The sequence below is a fragment of the Melanotaenia boesemani genome, chromosome 4, assembly GCF_017639745.1.
Source record: "Melanotaenia boesemani isolate fMelBoe1 chromosome 4, fMelBoe1.pri, whole genome shotgun sequence".
In the NCBI taxonomy this organism is placed as follows: Eukaryota; Metazoa; Chordata; class Actinopteri; order Atheriniformes; family Melanotaeniidae; genus Melanotaenia; species Melanotaenia boesemani.
Genome location: NC_055685.1, coordinates 9,827,225 through 9,852,605, shown reverse-complemented (window position 1 = coordinate 9,852,605; position 25,381 = coordinate 9,827,225). Strand labels below are relative to the sequence as shown.

Sequence of the window (25,381 nt, the reverse complement as noted above, 5' to 3'; positions counted from 1 at the left end):
GATCCGCAATGCTCCCAACACATGACAACTGTTCATGGTGTTAACTCTCTTCTATCTCCACCACCTGCTCAGCCTCCCACTGTGCTGACTGCAGAAATGTTTGCTTCCTACTTCACTGAAAAGGTTGCTACCATCAGTAACAAATTCACTGAGCCTGACCAACTCAGCCTTACCAAACCAGCTACTGGTGCCTCACTCTGCTCTTTCCGCTGTCTAAATGAGGACGAAGTCTCTAAACTTCTAGTCAGCTCAAAACCCACAACAAGTCCTCTTGATCCTGTTCCCTCTGACATCCTGCAGAGCATTTTACCTACAGTCAAATCTGCAGTAACTCATATTATCAACTCCTCTCTTAAATCCGTTGTCTTTCCTTCTGCCTTCAAGCAAGCTCGGGTTACCCCGCTGCTGAAGAAACCCACACTCAACCCAGCCCAGGTTGAAAACTACCGGCCGGTCTCATTGCTTCCATTCATGTCTAAATTACTAAAGGGTGCCGTCTTCAGTCAGGTCTCACAGTTCCTCCAAGACAACAACCTGTTTGATCCATATCAATCTGGATATAGGCAAGGTCACTCTACTGAAACTGCTCTCCTGTCAGTCACTGATTCCCTACGGCTTGCCAGATCCACTGGTCAATCCTCAGTCCTTATCATGCTGGACCTGTCGGCTGCCTTTGACACGGTCAACCATCATATACTGTTCTCCAAACTCTTGGAGCTTGGCATCTCAGGATCTGTCCTCTAGTGGTTTACGTCCTACCTCACAGGGAGATCATTCAAAGTATCTTGGCGAGAGGGAGTGTCCAGATCACATGGGCTGACAACAGGGGTGCCTCAGGGCTCGGTGCTCGGCCCTCTTCTCTTTTCACTATACACCTCCTCACTCGGTGCAGTCATTAGCTCTTATGGTTTCTCCTACCACTGCTATGCAGATGACACTCAGCTTTTCCTTTCTTTCCCACCTGATGACACAACCGTCTCAATGCGAATATCAGCATGCCTTGCTGATATCTCCACATGGATGAAGGATCGCCACCTTCAGCTAAATCTGTCCAAGACTGAGCTTATTGTCTTTCCAGCCAGTCCTTCTTTACCGCCACAGATAAGTGTGCAGCTTGACTCAATCACACTAGTGCCTACATCTTCTACCAGGAATCTTGGTGTCATGGTAGACAACCAGCTGACCTTTAAGGACCATGTTGCCTCGGTTTCCCAGTCTTGCCGATTTGCTCTCTACAACATCAGGAGGATCAGACCCTACCTGACTGAACACACGACCCAGCTCCTGGTCCAGGCTCTGGTCATTTCACGCATTGACTACTGCAACTCCTTACTGGCCGGCCTGCCTGCATGCTCAGTTAAACCTCTGCAGATTATCCAGAACGCAGCAGCACGTCTGGTCTTCAACCAGCCCAAAAGAGCTCATGTCACTCCGCTGCTAATTGCTCTTCACTGGCTTCCAGTTGCAGCACACATCAAATTCAAAGCTCTGCTTATGGCTTACAAAACAACAACCCAAACGGCTCCGGTCTACCTTCACTCCTTAATCCAGAGCTACACTCCCTCTCGACAGTTACGCTCTACCAGTGAAAGACGCCTAGTGCTCCCACCACAACGTGGCGCAAAATCAGTAGCTAGACTCTTCTCCTCTGTTGTTCCCCAGTGGTGGAACAATCTACCAAACTCCGTCCGATCCGCAGAGTCCTTATCCACTTTTAAGACCAAGCTAAAGACTCAGTTGTTTAAGGAGCATGTCCAAATTTAGCTTAACTAAATGAGTTAGAAAGATTTGTCCAGCTTTTTGGCTCAACCAAGTACTGAAGAAGCTGTGTGCACTTATGCCCAAGATGATATTGTGTGATGAAATCATGCACTTATGCCCAAGTTGATATTATGTGATGAAATCATGCACTTATGACCAAGTTGATATTGTGTGATGAAATCGTGATCTTGTATTTAAAATGAAAAAAAAAAAAAAAAAAAATTATATGCACTGCACTAGCACTACATGACAGCACCTGGGTCCAACTGGACTCAAAAGCGGTCTGACTATCACTTAATTAAGACGTCCCATCCTGTTTGAATTCATGCTTGTGTTGTTCTCACTCTCAAATGTAAGTCGCTTTGGATAAAAGCGTCTGCTAAATGACTGTAGAATAGAATGTAGAATAGAACTAACACAGATATTTTCCCAAAAATCATCCTCCAAAATGAGATTCAGTTCCATCTCCCATTGTTTCTTAATATACTGAGTATTATCTGACATATCCATCCTTAGTTTTTTGTACATCAAAGAAACCTGTTTTTTCATCGTTCCGGAGTTTTTTTGTAAATTTATAAAATGTTTTTCTGTATTTGTAGGTTCCCTTTTTAATATACTCCCAATCTGCATGTTGTGATACATAGTGTCTGATCTGTAGGAATCTGTACAGGTCAGTAGAAGGGTGAGTAAATTTGTGCTTCAGTTGGGAGAAAGTCTAAAGTATATTCCCTTCAAACAACTGGCTTATTGTAATCAACCCACATTCCGCCCATCTATCAAAGGTCCTATCACACAGGGATGGTAAAAACTCAATATTCCTAGTAATGGAAATTGCCCTCGACAGGCAAATAGATCCCTTTGTTTGTTTCTGTATTTGGTTCCATACTTTAACTGTATGTCTGACCCATAAATTACTTATTTTAATTTTTTTCTGAGATTGCAAGCTAGGACATGGAAGAGCTGAAAGACTTATATCTGGTAGTGAGGACTCCTCAATTGAGACCCACTGTGTTTCTGGATCCCTAATGATCCATGCCACTATTGCTCTTATTTGAGCAGCCCAATAATAAAGTCTTAAGTTAGGCAATCCAAGGCCTCCTCTTTCTTTACCAGACATTAGAATTTTAAGTCTTATTCTTGGTCTTTTATTCTGCCAGATGAATTTTGATATAAGTTTTTCTAAAAGCTTAAATGTAGACTGTGATACAAAGACTGGGAGGGACTGAAATAGGAATAGTAATCTTGGTAAAATATTCATTCTTACACATCCAGTCCATCCTAGGAGCCAAAGTGGAAGCATATCCCATCTATTTAAGTCTGTTTTAATTTCTTTTATAAGTTTTTCATAATTAGAAGCGTACAGTCGGCTTATTCTAGGGGTAAGAACTACTCCAAGATATCTAAACCCCTGTTTAGATTTTTTGAAAGAGACCAGATCATCTAACTGGGAAGGCCAATCTCCCACAATCATCATAGCCTCTGATTTGTTTGTATTGACCTTATACCCCAATACCATACTATATTCATTTAGACTATTAAGGAGAGCAGGGACAGAAGTAATAGGATTTTTTAAAAATACTAATATGCAGTGCCTTGTGTTTTAATCTTGATATATTATCAATACAATTATACAATGGTGCCACACTTGCTGCAGCCTGTTCCACCAGCTCAGGTCATACTGTGTGTTTATTTCTTCTGTAAATTTTCTACAGGACATTTGACTGTGAAGTTAAGAGCCTTTGTAAATATTTTTTTTTCTTTGGTTTGACTTTTTGTTTGGCTGCTGTGCTGCTTCAAGCCAAAGAGATGCTTGGAAAGAGACAAATCCTGAGCTGAAGAAGATGCATCACAGAAGTAAGGCAGGAGCAAAACTGTGATGGAAGAAGCTTAAACCACTGCTTTTCTTAACTATAACACTAGAAGTCCCAGAGAGGGGTCAATTGACCTTTCTACCTTTACAACCCAGAGATGGGTCGATTGACCAGTAGGATTTTAGCTAAAATCCTGTCTTAAGCTGCGAACAGCTTCTTTTGTTTGTAGACGAGTCAATTACTGGCACACCCCAGGAGGGCGCATACTTAGGGGAGACACTGTAGACTCTTGAAACTGGACTGTCAACTTTTGCCCAAAGCTTGGCTTGAGACACTGCTTGGTCCCCTGAGTATGAGATTGGAGTAGACCTCAAACAGATTCAGAAAGGTTTTCCTGCATTCTAGTATATTTCAAATAATTAAAAATATATTTGATATGATATATGATATATACCTCCTCGACACATTTGTGTGCTTTTAGAAGAAAAAAAAAAAAGATAATCATTGTGGGCCTTCAATAAAAAAGCAAACAATTTAGAATGATATGACAAAATGATGAATTCATATTTTTTTAAAAAATCACTTTAAAAGGTCCAGCTCTCCTCTTTTCATACAAATGAAAAAATACAAATTTTTCAGAATTTTTTACCAATTTTTCAAACTTTCTAACCCAATGTTCATGTACCTTATGTCCAAAAAGCCCAAGCAATGAACAATTTTGAATATTTAAAATGAACATTTTTTGATTGTGGTGGTACAGGCAGGGTCTGTGAGTAAAATGTCCAGAAGCATTAGTGTCTAAGTCAAGAGGGCATAAATGTCAACATGACAAAGATATAAAAGAACAACTGTGAATTTTTTCCAATGCTTTTTATTTTTGTCATAAAAAAAACAACAAAACAGTTAAAATAATGCAAGTAATGAAACAATTTCACAAATATTTACACAAGGCTACAGTGGCATGCCCTTGTGTGAATGGCTTTTCTGCTCTTTCAGCAGTCCGTCTGTGCTAAGTCCAAACATGCTTGGCACTTCCATGGTATCTCCATCCTGCATTTGCCACATGTGTATTTGTAGCAGTCAACACATCTTACAGTTGCGCAATTGTTCTTGCATCGATGGTTGACCTGACATTTTGCCCTTTTCCCAGGGCTAGGTGTGGGAGGTTGCTGCTGAAGCAGTTGCTCCTTATGTGCCTTCTTCTGACTCACATGAGAGTTGGCCAACTCTTTCGCGAGCTCAACCAGGAAGTCCACTCTTCTCTCCTGCACTCCGGTGCATTCCTTATGAAGAACATGAGCGTTCCGTGCCGCCATGTCGATCATGTTGTAGAACACGGCGACTGGCCATCTCCGTGTTCCTGCACGCACGCTGTACTCCCGCACCATCTGGTCCATCACATCCACACCACACTTTGTGGTGTTGTATTGTGTGACAGTGTTTGGCTTCCTTTTGGTGGTATTCTCAGTCTCAACCACATTGTGCATGCTGCTGAGAAGATAGACAGTCTTTTTCCATTTCGGCGCATATACTGTGAGTGTTGCACCAGTGGTGGAAAACACTCGAGTGGTGAATTTAGTGTGGTCCTTCAGTCTAGTTGACTGAGGAATTTCCCGGCGAATCTTGTTGACTGTGCCAAGGATGGTGGTTTTCCGGCTAAGCAGTCGTTGCGCAAGGGACAGCGATGTAAAAAAATTGTCTGTTGTTACAGTTCTGCCCTTATCCATGAACGGCTCCATCAGCCTCATCACTACACTCTCAGAGAGTCTCTCTCCACTGGGACGACTGGGGTCCTTGCCAAGATATGGCAGGATATTGCAAATGTACTTTGATTTCAAGTCACAAGCCAGCCAAAACTTAATGCCAAATTTGTCCGGTTTTGTTGCAATGTACTGCAGAAAACTGCAGCGAGTCTGTTCATCAATAGTGATGTGTCGACCAGGGTTATAAGATCTGATGCAGTTATTGACAAAAGATTCCCACAGATTAGAAATTGCAGCAAACTTATTTGTCTCCACTCGCTCACTGCGTGTGAACATGTTATCAAAGCGTAGGTGTTGCATGATGTTTTGGAAGCGCTTTCGGGCCATAGTAGCAATGATTCGTGGGTTTCCCAGCTCTGCTGACCAATTGTCACGTAGTGATGGAACTTTCTTCACCCCCCGCAAGATAATAATTGCAATAAATGCCATTAGTTCTGGGAGGTTCATGAACCAATCTGCCTGCTCCTTTTGCCGTGCATGCTGAATGGTCCATTCTTGAATGCTACGAAGCATTTCAAGTGTTATAAAACAGAAGAAGCTTTGAAGACGAGTCCGGATACTTCTTCTGGCCTTAGCAGTTGGCTCTCCATCTGTGCCGTATGGTTCTATTGGGGTGAAATTGAGACATGTCCCCAGCTGTTCTTCATGCCACACTGTGCCATCTTTAGCCATCTCTGTCCTCTCACTTCCCAACCGAGCCCTCTTTTCTGGCAGTGGAGCAGTCTCATCATCTGCAAGGTAAACAATTTCACAATTTCAGAGGACGAAAATAGGATGTTTTGGAAATAAGATTAAAAAAATCCTTTATTTGTACCAAAATGGAGAAATTCCAGTGTTGCAACTCACAGTACAGGACAAAGCAGAAAGAAAGAAATTTGTCATACCAAAAAGTTCAATAATAGTTTCAAATCTTACCTGAAGACTGCCCAGAGTCAGAGTCCGAATCCAGCTGAATTTGTATCTCTTCTCCATCTGAGTCACAAGGGTTTGTATCGCTGAGGATCAGGTCCAATGCCTGCTGAGTTGTAAGCCGCCTCTGCATTTTGCTTCCTTCTATTTGTTCGAGGTGAAGCTAGCTACTATTTATCCCCCTCAGCCCACCATCCCCCACTGCCACAGAATTTACCAGACGTTTCAAGGTAACAAGGAGGGGCTGGATGCAATGGGTGCATTCCTCAGGTAATGGCTGCATTTACAAATGAAGAGATGCTAATTTTTGCCAGCAGAGTCGTCAGTTTGGACTAAAGGTCTTTCGACCCTTCTCTGGGACTTTAGGGAGACATCAAAATTCCTGGGACTTCTAGTGATAATGGGAAATGTGAGATCACTGAGCTATAACATATTCAAGCTTGAACCCTGACAAGGACAGGGCTGGAAAATCAGGAATGCCATGTTGTGTGTTTCACTGAGACATGGATGCAGGAAAATCTTTGGTATAGCTGGGAGACTATTTAAGCAGACTGAGTGGGAAGAATAAAGGAGGAAAGATTTCAGTGTTTGCTACAATCAGAAAGTTTAATCCTGGAGATGTTACTCAGAAAGAGCTTTTTTTTAATACCCTAGATATTAAACTGTTAGCAGTGAGTTCAACCACCAACATGTTACCTGCAGATACCGAAGATGATGTCAGTAGCTTAGTTGTTGCCAAGATACAAACACAACACCAGCTTTTATGATGATTTCTAGATATTTCAGCCTTGTCTGTCTTACTTTCAACTTTCTAGACCTTTGACAATTGTTTCTAATTTTTCATTTATTTATTTATTTGATTATTTATTCCTTTATTCATTTTTCTCAGTGAACTATTCTGCAATTACATACCTCCTCTTTTGGGATTAAAAAGGTATTTTTCCATTCATTTGAACACATCTCTGTTTACAATATCACAATGTCATGCGAAAGTCCAAAGGAAATCAAATGCACTGTGTAATTTACAGAACAAAATTATATTTATTATTCCATTGTGATCAAACATACAAAAATAAATTAGTAATATTATTGTAAAACAAGTGACAAACATAAAACCACAAATACAAGTTCACCAGATTTCTCCACACTGTGCATCATGACATTTCACTATGAAATGCATCAACACAAACAAAGTTATCTATGGGAAACCCTTCCTCATACATAAATAAATCACAATATAAATGTAAAGAGAAACAGTTTCAAAAGTGATGGCATGTTTAATCCTCTGTTTACTTCTTTTTTTATTCTGATGCTCTAGCTGAGCATGCAGAGCATCAAGTGCATATCAAAACATATGAATGAAAAATGACACAAAACTTTTTATATACAAACATTCTCACTAAATTTTTTCCTCCAGTTAAAATACATTCATCATCAAGCTTTACTGCCAACTTTTTTGTAGAGGACCATTGAAACCACCATGGCAGCGATCTGTGGAGATGAAACATGAAAAAGCTCAGATTATAACAAATTATGGATAAAACTAAATGACCCAATTTTGCAGGATAGATTCTCCACAATTACTGATTTCTGAAAAAATGCTTGCAACTATTTTTTTCTATTTTTTCCTTTCTTTTTTTAAATCTTTGTTAAATTAATTCATTTTCAGTCCAGGTCTTTAAGGGCCTATGTTAATGTTAATTCCTATTGTGTTTATAGTAACATATAAACATGACTTCACTTCAACAACACAGGTTCTATAGTTAAAAAGACTAAAATACCTTGCTGTGCGAATGTGTAAGAAAACAACTGGAAAAATATTAAAACCATCTCTTCTTGTTCTCCTAGTCAACATACATATTATGATATGCTTTTATGATTGTGGAATGAATAACATATAATTATGATTAATTCAAAATACATTCTTGTTAACTCTAAGATTTTATGTATCAGGACATTTGGTCCTTAGCAGGACTAAAAACTATGAAAAACAACATCAGATAAAATACATCACATTACACCATGTCATTCATTTTAATGACAAACTAAAGGGAAATTTAGATGCAGTGTGTAGAAAACGAAGTGCACACCTGCTGCTTTTGAATTATTATACTGAATTTAAAGGGTAAGTAGCAGCCGGGTGCTGTTATTCAAATGTTCTGCAGCCACGGGGCCTGGGTTAATGATCTGCAGTCACTGAGTTGATCATGAACTCATCTGTAAACCAATGTCTTAGAGTCAAACATGAAGTTGTTTGTCCAACAACTAAAATGGCTTCAGCAACAGGATAAATATCCCAAGCAGAGCAGCAAATTTACAAGTGAACTGCTGAAAAAGACAAAAACCAAAGAGCTGCAAACCCCCAATGAACTGAAGTCACAGGGTAAAGAAGAATGGACAGAAAGTGACGAGTTCCAGGATATTTCTGCTTCTACAAATTCATGACTCATGATATTTACTTAGTTCTTCTACACACAGATTCTTCTGAGACATTTTAAATTTTAACTAAATGACACATTATTATTTGGCTTTTGGAATTGATCGTCTGAGTTTAAACACTGTAAAAAGAGAATATTTAACTTAACTGATTGTTTCATTTCAATTAGTAACAAGTGACTGAATTAAGTTATTCAAGTTGAGTTAAGTTTGTTCAACTTGACAGTTTTGAGTCGGACTTACACATTTTATTTCAAATCAAGAAGTTTTTATAACTAAAAGAATTAAGTGGGGTTAATGTAAAAAAAAATAAATAGTGCTTTAGATCAGCTACAACCCAAATACACATTTTACAGTGTATTGACCTAATTTTTAGACCTGGTACGGACTGGGGGTGTAAGGATGTATTGGTCTAAATTGATACATTCTTTTAATGATCAACAAACCAATAGCATTAATGCAAACTGAAAAGAGTGATTGAAAACAATAGGAATGTAACTGTGTGGCCATCGTACCTCAAGTGCAGCGATTCCTAGAGCCACAGCTGCTATGATCACAGCGTTCTCTTCTATCAGCTCCAGCAGCTTGTCGAAGCAGCCCAGAACCATCTGCAAGGGGAAAAAGTTTTATATTAGGATAAGAACAGCCGAAAGCCTCTAGGAGTCTGTAATCATAAACGAAACTAAAACAAAAGTAAGTTTTCATACCGAACTTTCTGCATCCTTTTCAGGACATACGCCAATGGTGGTTGTATTGCAGCATGTGGGTGGGTAAATTTTTGTTCCTCCACTCTGGTAAGTGGAGTTGTCAAAGTCGGTGTAGTTCTTGTATCCACAGCATTTAAACTAAAAGGAAAATGTAAGATGTTAATCTCAGCCCTGCTTTCTTTCAGCTGAGCTGCTGTGTGAGACGTTGTAGGATGTTTTATTGCTTCTGGTCAGCAGAATAATAAAACAGCGTGACTGCAGACCTTAAAAGAATAAAATTAAATATGATGTGTCATGGCTGTTTATCTCAAAAAAGACTCCCCATCCTCTCGAGATCTGACTCATGTTATTTTCTGTCATCATATAAATATAAATATAAAAACATAAGAATGAAAGTTTGATTTCAGAAACACATTACCTCCTCCATGGTGGCGTTCCAGAGAGAGGTCAGACTATTTTCTTTTCCATAATCCTTTTGAATGCTCGCCCGTACTTGATTCTCCAAATTGTTAAGAAGCTCACCAGCCTGAGATGTACAGAAGGGCAGAAACATCTTTTACACTCTTTAGAGAAAACCTTTCAGCTTTGCAGAAATTAATCTGATCTCTGGAAGCTTTAACCAGTTAGTTGCCCATTTGCTTTTCGGAGCCACTTACCAAACCCTGGAAGACGAACAGGACAATGGCTCCCGCAACCTCGATGAGGAAGATGATCAGCACGATACAGAAGAACTGAAGGGGGAGAAATAATACACTCTACTGTAAAACTCGCTGTAAAACATTTAACTCGTTGCAGAACAACATCCATAAAACAGCATCTCACCCGATAACATGAGAGACTTATGAGAGGATTTTGTTTAACAATATAGACTTTCAGACTGGACACAATTTACTTACTGACCACATAAATTTTGATTAAACCAACCTATCTGAAAATTAGCAGTTTTTTTTTTCATTTAATTCTTCATTCATAAACAGAGACCACTCACCGTCAGCAGCATACACCTGCTCTCCCTGATGGCCCCACAGCAGCCCAGAAAGCCAATGACCAGAAGCACGGCACCCACGCCGATGAGCAGGTAGGCGACGTTGGCCAGCTGGGATAACTCAGGTGGAGCATCTTCTATTTCATCCAGTAAACCCAGAAGAGAAGCACTGTCCACCTTCACCCACACTCCCACACCCAGAATAGCAGCACCTGCCAACTGTGAAGAAAGATGGGACATAGGGATGGCATTTTATTAAAAAAGATGGCTTTGATTCATTCCTGACTCAGAGGTGTGACTTATTATGGGTTCTGTGAAAGGCTCTCTTTAGTTTCTAATTTTATCAGAGCTGATATGAAATGGTTGGAACTGGCTGCTCAGGTGAGTGGAGCTGACCAATCAGAGGACACTCCATGGAGATTGATGGAGAAGATTAGTTTCTTTTACTACAGTTAGAAAAAAAAAGTCAATCTTTTGGTCCCTGTTCTGGTACCCCATCCCGAACTCTGAACAGAAGGATCTATCAGCTGTTGGGTACTGTTCTGGCTTGGCATCTGCTTTGAAGTTTGGTTTGTGTTTTCATTTTAGAACGTGCTTTGCAGGCATAATAAGCCAAGCCAGGACTGGTCATGCTCATGTTGTAAAACTGGTGGCTCATGTTGTATACTTTATTCACCTGACTGAAATGAATGGGTCTTTGTGCAGAACTTGTAAACAAGCCGTTGGAGCCATTCGATTAGAATCTGGTGATGAAGAGGGGAAACAACTAATACCTGCAATACAGTAGTCCTCGAGAACAGGAGTTTGACATCCCTGCCTTGAGGTTTGGACATATTATTTTAAAAAAGTTTTAAAAAAGCCTAAAAAGAGACATACCCAATGTAAATTAAAAATGGCTGCACTATAAGGTTAATAGTCTCGGGACTTTTTGTGTTCCTGGATCATTAATATTGTGCCTGTTACGCCACTCGAGTAAACTGCAATGAAATAAATAAAAATGTGAAAGTTCTATCCTTACTTCTTTTTTAATTTCTTTGCAATGAAAAATACTTTATTTACTTTACTCATTCCCAGAGGGAAATTGAAATGTTATTATATATTTGGGGGGGCTTAAAGGGTTAAATAAGTGTATCTTTTAAAAAAAGTTAACCTTTATTGCTTTTAATAAGATTAGCTGTTCGATTATAAGATTTTCTGTCCAGTTTTGAGACATATTTTAATCTTTAAATGGCTACAACTTTAATTTTAAGAGTCCTTTGCTCAATTAGCAGTTCATTTTTGCTTGATACAAGATGATTTGATTTAATTGAAGGAATATTTAGTTTTTGTTTAACTGGGGTGTTTCTGAAGTGAAAAAATTTACAGAAGTGTAAAGTGTTTCCTTTCTGAACCATCTCTATATAAAACATGGACAACAAATGGAAAGAAGATGTAGGTTTTTCTCTCCAACTTACAAAGATGCCGCCATTGAAAATGAACATCATGATCTTGAGAAAGCCTGAACAACACATCTTGACTGGATTTTATTCCTCCAAACACTGTGAAAAAGAACAAAAAATTAGCTTGTTAGTTCAGCTAAAACTGTCATGTTTTCTTATTCGTCATTTAAAAAAAACAATTGCATGAAACTGACTAAAAACACAAGCAGGCAGCAGCGTGGGTCAAGTGGTGTTTGCTTTGGTTACACATTAACTGGAATGACTGGGAGGAAAAAGAGAGGGCTTCTAATCTTCCTCAAATATGGTGAGTTTTTTAAGCTCACGTAATACTGAGTTTCGGTTGAAGTATCATGTGAATAAATTCTTTACGTCTCAACTTTTCCTACAAGATGAGCAAACATCTAAATAATTGTGTTTCCTCTTCTTATACACTTTACAAACTTCTACCTAAATTACTCCCAGTGCTTTTTGTCCAGAGATGATAATACATTTTGTAAGCATTTATTTTTTTTTCCTATGGCTCTAATCCTGCTGAAGATCATTCCTCATAGTCACATCAGTAAAGAACAAAGTTTTTTTTTTTTTTTTTAAATAAATAATGGCGTTGACCACAGCATGCTCACAATTCTCACATCTTCTTAAGAACCAAGGTGTGTACCACAGAAGCACCATAAAACAGATGCACATTCACCTTTGCTCCCAGACTTACACAATTCTGTTTCTGTCTCTGCTCTGTGTCAAGCGAGCGAAATGTTTTATAGTTATTGGGAAATCATATTTCCCCTCATTGCATATCTGACTGCATGTCAGTGACCTACTTGGCAAAAATGGACCCGTGACAGACGCAGAATAACATGATTCCTTTTGTTGGAGATATGTTTTTTAAAGAAGCTTGTTTCTTTAAAAAGAGATGCAACAGCTCAGAATTTTTAAATTTTCTTTGAATGCGTTGTTTTAGCTTATAAATTTGGGACAAGCGGATTATTTAGTTTGTTAGCAGCTATAAGTCTGTTGGACACTATGCTGTAATTCAATATGGTCCCTCCTTTAAATAAACACATTTAACTTAAAATTTGTATCCACTAAAAAGTAAAAAAAATAAAAAAGCAAATAGAGAATAAACATGTAACATTTGATCCAACTTTGGATGGACTCTTCTGTAACTTTTTAAAACATTTTAAGCAAAAAGACATGAAGTTATTTGGATTGTTTTATGTACCTTCAGCTGAAGATGAGCAGATGTTCAGTTTAACTTTTTGTTGGATATTTTGTTAAAAAAACACGTGAATAAGTATGAAGCACATACCTGTACTGGGATGAAGTCTGCGTGTCCGGCGAGGTCTGATTTTTCAGGAGTGTATGCTCAACGAGGCTTCTGAACAGCTTTTATCTCCTCACAGATTACACACACACACATATGCAAGGTCTTATGCTCTATACGTCACATAGATTAGTCACCAGGAAAATTTTCCCATTCTGCTATTTGGATGAGGAAAGCTTCCTGGTGACCAAAGTCTGTTTGAAAAAAAATTGGTTTTATGATCAGAAACTTTACAGTCGATTCCCGGCCAAACGGACGTTAGCCATGTTCCCCAATTGTGTCTTCAATTCAACACAAGACTGGAAACAGAGAAAGGAATTTTCCTGGGAATAATAATTTAACACAGAGAATAAACATGTAGCCAATTAATATTTTATTTTCCAATACATGAAAGAAAAACGATAAAACTTACAGTACGACTTGGCTGATTTATTGTTTTAGTGATGTGGACACAACATGGAAACTAAGAAGTTTTATCATAAACTTTACCTATCGCTGAATTCATGCAAATGAAGACTGAGAAAATGACGTACAGATATTTATGTCTGAAACTCGATTAAATATTAACATTAACATCATGAAATATACAAAATAAATCAAATGAGAATTTCCATCTAAAAATACAAATCACGTGTGTGTCATGGACACACACTTGGAGTGACACAGCAGCCTCATACATGAACACTGTGGCCTGAATGTTCACGTATGTTAGAACTTATTAGAAGTTCTTGATGCAGTTTCATGTAACAGCCACAAGGGGGCAGCCTGACACTGATATGTGAATCTGTGATGCTGCTTTGGTTCATGCCTTACATTCGCTTCCTCACCTGCAACAAGTGCTGCTCAAACACTGCAATGTGTAAACAGGAAAAAGGCACAGCTGCAACTCTTTGGCTTCTTAGTGTAACAGTCACTGAAATTATGGGAAAGTGACTGAATCGCCGCTGAGTTGAGAAAAGATCACGGAAAGAAGATGGAAAGGGAGCTAAGCAATGGGTTCCAGAAACATGGTAGATTTTTGGCAACTTAGGTAATCTGTTTTGTTGTGTGACATGAAGGCTTTTTGATAATTTTTTTCTGTCAGCATGCACAGCCACCCTGAATAGGGAGGGCCTTTTCCTTCAGGTTGTCCCCCTGACCGGCAGGTGGGCTGGCATCACTGTTGACGGTCTTGTTCATCTTCTCACAGATGACGTCCACCAGCCTGTCAAAGACCTGCTTCACGTTGATGTTATCTTTGGCGCTGGCCTCAAAGAACTGGAATCCTGCGCAAGAAAGGGCATAAATAATTACAGTGTAAAGTGTGTGTGTGTTTGTGTGTGTGTGTGTGTGACACACCCACCAAGCTCCATGGCCACTCTTTGGGCATCCTCTGTTGGAACTTGTCTATCCTCCTCCAAGTCCAGCTTATTGCCTACCAGCACTACCTGAGCGTTGTCCCAGGAATAAGTCTTGATTTGGGTTGCCCTGGGAAACGATACATTTTGATGACTGACAAACCATCTAAGACAAGAAAGTTTCCAAGTATTCCTAAATATTTGCTTCTCACGGTCTTAAACTCCCTAAAATCTTTGGGGCTTTTCTCCAACATATTAATCGATGAGGTCAAATTAACATTCGCTTTTTCAAATACAATTTCACAGACAGAACAAAGCCAGAAAACACCTCATAAGATACGAGTTACCACACACTGACATACTGGCAACAAAATTCTAAAGAACAGTCTTCCTTTTCGTCTCTGCTTATTTTAAAGGAATTTTGGCCTCAAAAAAAGACTGTTTAGTTGTGTATTGTTTCCTGCTTTAAACTGGGTTTGTGGACAGCATGGTGAACTGTGCACACAGACAAGGATTTCTGGAAGTTTCCCTGAACCCTGAGCTGAGATATCCTGACAGAATAATGTCTGTTTTTAATGCAGGGCTGCCTGAGGGCCTGAAAATCACGAGTATCCAGTACTGATTTTTAGCTGTGTTTCTTGTGCACGGGGATGTCTCTAAATTCTCTGAATCGTTTGATGATATTATGCGCTGTTGATGTAGAAATATTAAAGTCTTTCCAATTTTACATGCAGGAACATTATTAACATTCACATTCTGTTTTTTATTAAAAAGATTTGTTGCACAAATCTATCAAAAACAATTTTAGTCAAGCTACAACACTGAAACTGAACTGTGTGGAAAAGCAATCTCTCCTTATTAATGTGACCAAACTTAAATGGATTTAGTAAAACTATAGCCCCATTTAAACTAAAATACACAAGCAGGGTACATGCTAATGTACTGTAAACCTTAACAGGTTTCACAAAACACTGTACAGGCTGTACTTCAGCCAGTCACACACAGTCACTATTGGGAATAATTTCAGGCTGGTTGCCTTACTCTAATATACTTCAGCAGCACTTTGGGCATATGGGTGAGGCAGTGGATTGAAATCCAAACCTTGTGTTTAGTGGGTAAAGCTGTTTCTCTACCTGAGGCACATTCACCTGTAGCATCCAGACAGGCACATGGCTGGGCACCGCGCTCATGTGGTCTCAAAAATCAGAATACCAACAACCAAAATGCTGAAATCAAGGCTTCAAAATGAGAAATAACTCAAGGTTATTTCATGGTGACATCATGGTGGCAATGTCCACCTTTTCCATATCATCTTTACTTTACCAGGTCCACCCTGCTAGTACTGGGTTGGCCCCCGTTAGCTTTCAGAACTGTCTCCCATGCCACATTCTGAGCGTCGAAGACTCAACAAGGTGTTGGAAATATTCCAAGGGGCCTAAAAGTGGGCCAAGAAAATGGATGGATTCATGCTTTCATGTCGTTTTCCACCAAATTCTGAGCATACTATCTGAATGTAGCAGCTGAAATGGACACTCTTCAGCCCAGGCAGCGTTTTTCTATCTTCTATTGTCCAGTTTTGGTGAGTCTGAGTGAATTGTAGCCTCAGTTTCCTGTTCTTGGCTTACAGGAGGGGCACCTGGTGTCTTCTGCTGCTGTAGCCCATCTGCTTCAAGGTTGGACATGTTGTGTGTTCATAGATGCTATTCTGCATACCTTGGTTGGAACAAGAAATTATTTATGCTCCTATTGTCTTTCTACCACCTAAAACCAGTGTGATCATTCTCCTCCTACCTCTGACATCTACAAGGATTTTTTTCCAGACATCTGCTGCTGACAAGTGATGGAGGGATGAAGCCCTGTGATTGTGTCGAGTCTTTCTGGCCATCTGCTTCGCCAAAAGATTCATTGTTCAAAGCCCCATTTAACAGCTCATTTGAGAGTACTGACTCTGCTGGTTACTTGATCTACAGCAGTTCTGTGATTTTACATGGGGGCTACATATCAGTGGATCTGTAAACATGATGCTAGTGTTATGTCAGAATCCCCATATTAAGGATTGTAAAGTCAGATTAAATGAATCTGCTGAACTTGGTATGTCAATAAAGTATTAATATTTCAGTCCTCATATTTAAGGAAAATAAATGTTATATAAAACAACTATATCAATAAAGTTATAAGTTTTATATGTAGCTTATTTATCCATTTTTGGGAGATATGTTAAAATGCTCCCAAACTGCTGATGTCCTTGGCTTTGTTGGTGTCTCTCCTTTTGAGGCAGTGCAATCAGTCAGTCCTTCTGTATGAAATGATCTTTAATATCACCACAGATCACACAGAAAACTTCCACGAAATTTCCACGAAATTTTCAGCGACTCAAATCACTCAACGAGCAAGTCATATGATTTCAGATAAATGGGGCCTTGTTTGTCTTTGTTCACGTGATATTCAGAAAAACAATACGAGCCTTGATGCAGGCTTCATTTGGACACGCTCCCTTTGTTCGTCGCAGGCTTCATGGCTTCTGTGTCAAACGTAACATCACTGCTGCTCACTGGATATTTTCTCTTCTTCAGACCATTCTCTGTAAATCATACAGCTGGTTGTGAGTGAAAATCCCAGTAGATCAGCAGTTTCTGAAATACTCAGACCAACAACCATGCCACGTTCAACTTCACTTGAATCCTCTTTCTTCCTCATTCTGACGCTCAGGTTGAACTTTAGGATGTAATGTGATTGGCTGATTAGCTATTTGTGTTAACAAGCAATGGATGTGTGAGAAAAAAACAAAAAAAAAAATCTAAATATGTTATTCCTCCTGGACATCATGACCACGGGTCCATCCTGTTGGCACCATTTTTAAATCAAACGTGTAGTTTTAATGATTTCCAACACGTTTTCATTTTTTCTCTACAAAACATCCCAGTTTGTAGGAAAACTGTTCTACATCTATAGATCTACATACCAGTCCTGAACAGCACAAAACGAGTCCTGGCTTGTGATATCATACATGAGCAGGAATCCCATGGCTCCTCTATAGTAAGCTGTGGTGATGGTCCGGTAGCGCTCCTGTCCCGCTGTGTCCTGTAAACACACCCGTCCAGAGTTTTCTATTGCTTAAATCTCATCACATGACATGAAGACTACCCAGCTACCATGTGCTGATCTACCTGAAATAAAGTCCCAAACATAAGTTATTATTCTCAAGATTAAGATTACAAAAAAGTAGTAATTCCATCTTAAAAAATGAGGAACATTTGTGAACTTCTACGGATGTTTAAGGAGTATTTAGCAGAATTTTCATCTGTTTCATCTTTTTTATTTTTTCCTAATATCAGAAAGCATGCTGCACTCTGCATTAAAAAAAAAAAGAAAGGGTCATGTTTTTGTGAGGCAGGAGCTCTGAAGTCGAGTCTTTGCCTTCCACTAACACTCAGTAATAGATCTGTCCCTGGTGTCAGTCTGCGCAGTAAGCACATTCGGCTTCAGCAGCTCGAGCCCATGCATCTTTCATGAAGCCTATCGTCTGGGGACAATGTTAAACATCAACTGTCATTAACTCCACAGTGTGAGAAATTAGTTTAAATTCATGACAGGCAGCCGCATGTAAGAGAGAAACCAAGGGAACGGGGTGAGGATGTACTCAACCCTGCTTCTGGTCGATGATGAATTTTAAATCGTCTCCGCCACAGGTAAGAGCCGTTTAATGAGCTCGAATAAATTACTGCTCCAACATTACAGACCGGAGCGTTTTCTACTCGCTTTAGCTGATACGGTGTCTGTCAAAGCAAACATGAAGTTAACTTTCAGCCTGGTGAAGGGAAAGAAAAAGATTACAGAGTGATTCTCGAAATGATCAGGAGCCAGTGATGCAGCTCCATGATGAATGTGGGCTTTGAGGGAAACCTCCAAGCTTCATTTGAGGAAATTCATGTCTAAATTCAAGAAGTTTAGGTTTAAAAGGACTTGTGATGAACATGTGGTGGCAGTGTGTTTCTGATGCTTTTTCCCTAAAACCTGACTGATTTAACATTTGTACTGTTTAAAGCACTTTGTGTGACATTGATTTTTGTATGAAAAATGCCTTACAGATAAAGTCTGACATATTTATCTGATGTATTAAGCTCATTCTTAAACCTGTTAAGAATACCTGAGGGCAGCTGGGAATACTGATATTTTTAATAGAAAACTTATGACTTTAGTACCTTTTTAGCAAAGCTTTTAATTAAATATCTTTCTAGACTTTAATTTGTATTTCACTTGAATCTGGTTTAATTATTCTCTGTGTTTTATCAATTTATTTAGTAATTAAGTATTTAACACGTTTATATTTTTGGCATTTAATGAACTAACCTACGTCTTTTATACCATTTTTTTTTCCATTCCATTATTTTATTTAATTTATTTTATACGACTGACCTCAAGTTTAACAACATAAAAAATATTGACAGTGTCCGAACAAATAAAATATGCTCTTTTTTTATTATTAACACCATACATCTTAACAATCAGGCTAATTCAGATCAAATTTTGACAAAATGTAACGCCGTCCTGTGACTTCGTCTGTGTATTTTGTGGCTTTTCTCTCTTTCCTCCAGTTACAAAGAAGAAACTATGTGTATGTGATGACAGTGACTGCCTCAGGAGCTAGAGTCCCCACAAAAAGGAGGTGACCTTCAAAATCAAGCTTGTGATTGAAATAAGTGATGAAGATCAACATGCTCAAAGTGGTCATGATCGTAACAACAGTGAATCGTAGCAATTAAACACCCAGACACAGACACTTTACAAACTTGTAGAAATGTGTAATATTAACTAATTTGAAGCAATAAGGATGAAGTGAACTTCCTTAAAATACTATTTAATTTCCTTGAAAATAAACCCCAGGTCCTTTTCTAAGTTCAGTGTGGAACCAGACTTTTAATTTTTTTTTTTTACTGCACCCCAAAGTGTTTTTATGTGAGTGTTTTAAAATCTTACCCAGATCTGTAGTTTGACCCTTTTGTCATTCCTGTAGATGGTCTTGACTTTAAAGTCGATGCCCACGGTGCTGACAAACGCCGGGGTGAAGGAGTCGTCTGCAAAGCGGAACAGGAATGAGGTCTTTCCCACGCTGCTGTTGCCGATGATCAGCAGCTTGAACATGTAGTCGAAGTTCTGGTCGGCTGCGTCTCTCTGCTCCTGGACCACCTCTGGATCTCTGGCTAATGCCATCTATGAGGTGAAGCAGGACAGGAAAAGATGACTGTTGTCTTCCCAGAAGGGGCTGGTGTTCTAACATTTCATCCTACCCATCAAGATGCTCCATCTTTGCCTTAAGTGTTTTGAGTTTTTCATTATTATAAAAGCCTAATAATAGAAACTATCCTTAACCTATACTGCTGAGGCATCTTACCTGCACAGAAACAGGCTACTGTATAAGGTAGCACATTTTTCTAGTATCTTCAGTGCTAAATACACTTTTATTAAGGATTGGCAGCACATGTGCATTAAAACAGTTGACTGAAATTAAAGTAGCTTTACATTAAATTAAATGCTCCTAAAACAAAATAAATGAAAAATACTTTTCAATGACCATAACAAAAATACAGCTGTGTAAAATGCAAAAGAAAAGATGTTTCTAACTCAAAACAAGCTTTCTCGATATAAACAATATTCCCTTCTTCTATATTGCATCTGATTAAGTCTCGATATATTTGAAAATCTCGATATATTGCCCAGCCCTAATTTGCAATATATGTGATTAAATATTTTGCGATTTTGCAGTCAATGTTTTCTATGTATATTTCACATTCGCCCCCTGGGCCAGATCTTTTTGTGACATATCCAACCCATGAAGGTGAATTAATCTCCACTCAAAACCTTCAACTGACTCCAGTCATAACCTGTGAATTTTGAAGGAATCATCCTTTCAAAAACATTACAGAAAAAAACACTATTGCACAATTTCCTCAGGAAAACGGCCAAATGTAGGCACAGCTTTACTGGTCTCTTTATTAGGTACACCTGTTCAGTTGCTTGCTAACACAAATGGCTAATCACATGGCAACAGTTCACTGCATGTAGTCATGGAGACATGGTCAAGACGACTTGCAGGTGTCCAAACTGAGCATCAGAATGAGGAAGAACGAGGATTTAAGTGATTTTTGAACATTGCTGGTCGGGTTATTTCAGAAACTGCTGATCTACTGGGATCCCACACACAACCATCTCTAGGGTTTACAGAGAATGGTCTAAGAAAGAGAAAATATCCACTAAGCAGCAGTTGTCTGGACCAAGATGTCTTGTTGATGCCAGAGGTCAGGAAAATGGGCAGACTGGTTGGAGATGATAGAAAAGCAGCAGTAACTCAAATGATTACTCGTTCCAGATAAGGTATGCAAAATACCATTTCTAGACACATAAAATGCACAACTTTGAAGCAGATGGGCTACAGCAGCAGAAGACCACACTGGGTGCCTCCTGTCAGCTAAGAACCGGAAACTGAGGCTAAAATTCACACAAACCCACCAAAACTGGACAATAGAAGATAGAAAAATGGAGCCTGGTCTGATCAGTCTCCATTTTAGCTGCAACATTCAGATGGTAGGATCAGACTTTGGTGGAAACAACATGAAAACATGGATCCATCCTGCCGTTTATGAACAGTTCAAGCTGATGGTGTAATGATGTGGGGAATATTTTATTGGTATTGGGCTCCTTAGTGCCAATTGAACATCATTTAACCACCACAACCTCCCTGAGTATTGTTGCTCTCCATCCCTTTATGACCACAGTGCAGCATCTTCTGATGCTACTTCCAGCAGAGTATTGCATGGATGTACAGCCAACAAATCTGAGCAACTGTGTGATGTTGTCATGTCAACATGGAGCAAAATCTCTGAGGAATGTTTCCAACACCTTGCTGACTCGCCAAGATTTAAAGTAGTTCAGAAGAGAAAAGGGGGGTCCGACCCAGTACTAGTAAGGTGGACATGATAAACTAGGCAGTAAGTGCATGTAGGATTGTCACAGTTAGCAATCAATCATGTAAAAAGAAACAAAAAACAGCTAGGTACCAAACTGAAACATTTAATATAATTCTGCATTGTTTTCCTCAATTAAAAAGAGTTTACTGATAAATTTGCCATTTTAATTATTTAATCTACTTGCCTGCCTCTTAATGTAGAAAATTATATTATACTTTTTAAATTTCTGCATTAAAAAGGATACTTAGTTATTTAAATAAAATTATTAAAAAACAAACAGTCATTCTAAATATTATAGACATTATGGAGAGTCACTGCATTGGGATACTGCTGTGAACAGGAATAAGCTTCTGTAAAGGTCCTTACTGCAGCAGAGCTGGAGAAGCCTCTGGCTGAAGATACGTATTTGATGTTACTGTATGTCACTACATGTTTCTATTTAGTCAGCTTATAATACTGATAATAGTGGTATAAAAATGAACAAATTACAATTATTTCTGTTTGGGATGCAAAATATTGGATTTTTGGCCAATATCCGATATGCCGATGTTACAACGTATTTGGCCAATAACTGATATACATGTGTAATCTTTTTTATGCTGGCCTGTTGGCAAATGCAGATTTTAAAAAAAAGCTGAATGATGGTGTAAAAGTCACTCCTTGTGCAAAATAAGACAAATATTTCAATGCGCATTGTGTGTACAACATGTTAAATTAAACCATGACTGCTTTTAAACAAAACAAGTAAGATATGTGCATCCTATCCTCCTTAGAATAGACTTTGATTATGTTCTCCAAGTGCCTTTAATTTAGATTAATTATATGGCCAATATTCAATATTTAATTTCAAAGCCAATATTGGCCAATACTGATATTGTGCATCTGTAATTTCTGTGATAATTAATCTTACTAAAGATGTACATGGGCTGGCTGCAGCTCTGCTCCTGGACCATGGCTAATGCCATCAAATGAAGCAGGAAATAAAAATATATGAAATGCACCCACAGCTTTTCTGTTTTGCTTCTGTGCTAAAGCTCGTTAGTACATCAGGCCTTTAGATGGTGAGGTGGAGAAAACTGATGCAGCACAAGTCAGACACATGATTTGAAGTGGACATTCCTAACAAAGGAACAAACTCAAAAAGGAATATATCACATCGAAGCAATAATCATGACTAGTAAAAACTACTAATTGAAAAACAACATTGACTATCCTGAAGCATTTTTTCAAAGCAAGTAATGAGAATGAGCTAGTTGCACCACTTCCCAGTCTCATACTAGCTAACTTAACAGCTGGTGGGGTAAATGCTGCCTTACCCCCCTTAGAGCTCATCACTGTGCTGTGAATCACTGCCCGAGTGAACTCCTTCCTCTGTTTCCCCTATTATCAGTCACCTACTGCTCCCTAGGGCCATTTGTCAAATGAAGTCATGACAGAAACTTATAGGATCAAGAAAAACTGAGTGGTGTGCTGAGGGCAGTAGATTCTCTTAACCTGCCTGTGCATTTCATCCATCACCTGTCTGACCATTAATCCACCCACTGACACTCCCACTTTAACGCACACACAAATACACACCCATACCCATCCATCTCCCTTAACGTTCCCATATCCCATCCATCTATGCATCCTCACTGTCATAATCCACCCTGCACCACTCTCTCCTCCCTTCATCCCTCGGCATCATAATGAGGTTGAACCATCCATTCATCCGCATATCCACGCCACTCCACCCTCCTCCCAAAGGAATAGCCAAGTAATACTCCTCCCTGGCTGCTGATGAGATGTCTCTCGAGACCAGCTCAGCATTACCACATCCAATATCATTAAAGGAGGACTGGGCGGCGTGCTGCTGCACATACTCAGCAAAACACCACGCATGCGCATACACATCAGTAAGAAACTACCCACAAACTGTTGAATGGAGGGTTTCTGCAGTAAATTGAGCTAAAGAAAACAGCTATTTCTGCGTCTGTAATCACGTTGTTTTATTCAGCATTTGAACATTTTCATGAACGGCTTTGAAAAGAACCAGACTGCAGTTTAAATGACATTCAGCCCACTTGTTGACTCTTAACAGAGTTACATATGTAAAATTTAGCCTGTTACTCCACAAACATAAAGACAAAGTTGTTATTCTGCTGTCGAAGCTGACGTCGCACTAATATTTCGGCAAACCTGGCCAGATAGATGCATCACCATACGGTAACTCTGCCACAACCTGCTAAAACTTTAACAACCATAAGCTGCTCACAGTGACACACGACTGGATGTGAATTACCTCAAATGTTGTTTAGGAGTGTGTGTCCTCCGTCTTTCTTACAGTCTTCCACCTCCAACCTAAAGCCTAGCGAGTGTGCTACAGTCGGCCGCTCGTTCTCAGGTGCTCCACTCCAGTATCTCCACACGGTGCCTGATACCGGGACATCTGCCGCTAAACCTGTCAAGCTAAACAGGAAATCAAAACAGCACTTCCGGTATGAACTTTTAAAAAAAAATAAGATTTCTATCTAAGTAATCCAATCCAAATGTTTAAAGTCAGAAAATGTGTTAGAAATTCTTTTACAGATTACAGATTAAAAATACAGATTAGCACAGACTATTTCACGGACTTTATCTTCATTTCTCACCAGGGGCGGATCTAGAAAATGTTTTATGGGGATGTTCAGGGGCACAGGCTGGAAAAAGAGTGGCACATGTAAATGAGATGTTGAATGAATACATAACAATAATAATAATATTAAAAATAATAATAATAATAATAATAATAATAATAATAATAATAATACATTTTAGGATATAATTAAATCATTAGTACACCTGAAGTGGTCATTTAATGTAAAAAGTAGAGGTTACATTTTAAAAGTAAATAGCCAATAATAATTTTTCATAATCACTGTTGCACATAAACTTATGTTGATGCTAAGTGTTTCTTCAGCTTTATTGGCTGGTAATTCAAGTTGTCACATCTGGTTGTTTTATGACTTTTACATCCTTTGCCATATAGGCAGTTGATGAAATCATAGTTCATGAATGCTGCATTATGATCAAGAACATGGTTGTGTTGATAAAGAACATCATATAGAACATATAAAATACACATTGCATTAATTTGCACTTGGCCATCAGAGGTTTGTCCAGATAAAGATCAGCTTACGCTGAATATTTGTCAGGATTTGATTGTCCCAACGCCTTTGGCCTCACTGTTATTTTTAGGAACTTCTCTGAATGATCGCATGACATTTGTCAGGTTAAAACAGCTTCAGTCAGTTCAAAATGTATAAAAAATGTTCATTCTTTTTCTAAATGAGCTCATTTGAATGCTTCTATACGCAGAGCGTATACCCGAGTGTAAATATATGTTTATCTTTTTATTTTAAACATCTTGAGGGCAAACTGTTTTTTAAATATCCATTAATATTACATAGGTCTTTATTTTAGGAAAAAATTGAATATATTTATGGACTGAATAATCAAATTACATTAAAAGGAGGAAGAAAATATCAAAACTGTTTATCAGTGATTTTCTTTTACTAAATAATGAACCCTGGCGTCTATGTTGAAAGTTGAACCGGTCTACTTCCAGAGTCTTGCTTTAAGCCCTTTTATTAATGAACATCTGTCTACATGTTATGCAACAACTTTGCATCCAAAACTCAGCTGAACTGCTTCATTTTGAAGTGGATTAAACAAAGCAGCAGATATATAATGTTAGATATTGCTGTACACTTTGCTGAATCTCAATAAACTACAAAATTATAGTATGTTACAAAAAAGATAGACAAGTTCTGTCTTGTAGCATCACCTGGACTGTGAACAAGCAGGGAGACATAGATTAGCACATTTATCATGTTTCAACCAGAACAACTCCGCCTACTGGTAAACCACCAAGGATGAAATGTTTAAACTATTGGTTTCCAGGTAAATCATGTCTGAGCAGGAAAGAA

General features: G+C 38.7%; 2 protein-coding genes across 2 annotated transcripts; both read right to left on the bottom strand.

Moving 5' to 3' along the window:
* Nucleotides 1-7,668: 7,668 nt before the first annotated feature.
* On the bottom strand, nt 7,669-13,257 carry tspan34 (tetraspanin 34). The gene is made up of 8 exons (XM_041982082.1): nt 13,118-13,257; nt 11,827-11,910; nt 10,376-10,591; nt 10,044-10,118; nt 9,806-9,913; nt 9,388-9,525; nt 9,196-9,288; nt 7,669-7,735 (listed from the first exon to the last, which is right to left on the bottom strand). The coding sequence occupies exons 2-8, from the start codon at nt 11,881-11,883 to the stop codon at nt 7,679-7,681; spliced, it is 744 nt and encodes a 247-aa protein (XP_041838016.1). The 5' UTR covers nt 11,884-11,910; nt 13,118-13,257; the 3' UTR covers nt 7,669-7,678.
* A 233-nt stretch (nt 13,258-13,490) lies between these two features.
* Nucleotides 13,491-23,894, bottom strand: rab3da (RAB3D, member RAS oncogene family, a). The gene is made up of 5 exons (XM_041982083.1): nt 23,716-23,894; nt 19,447-19,680; nt 17,432-17,550; nt 14,475-14,599; nt 13,491-14,397 (listed from the first exon to the last, which is right to left on the bottom strand). The coding sequence occupies exons 2-5, from the start codon at nt 19,678-19,680 to the stop codon at nt 14,213-14,215; spliced, it is 663 nt and encodes a 220-aa protein (XP_041838017.1). The 5' UTR covers nt 23,716-23,894; the 3' UTR covers nt 13,491-14,212.
* Nucleotides 23,895-25,381: the final 1,487 nt, after the last annotated feature.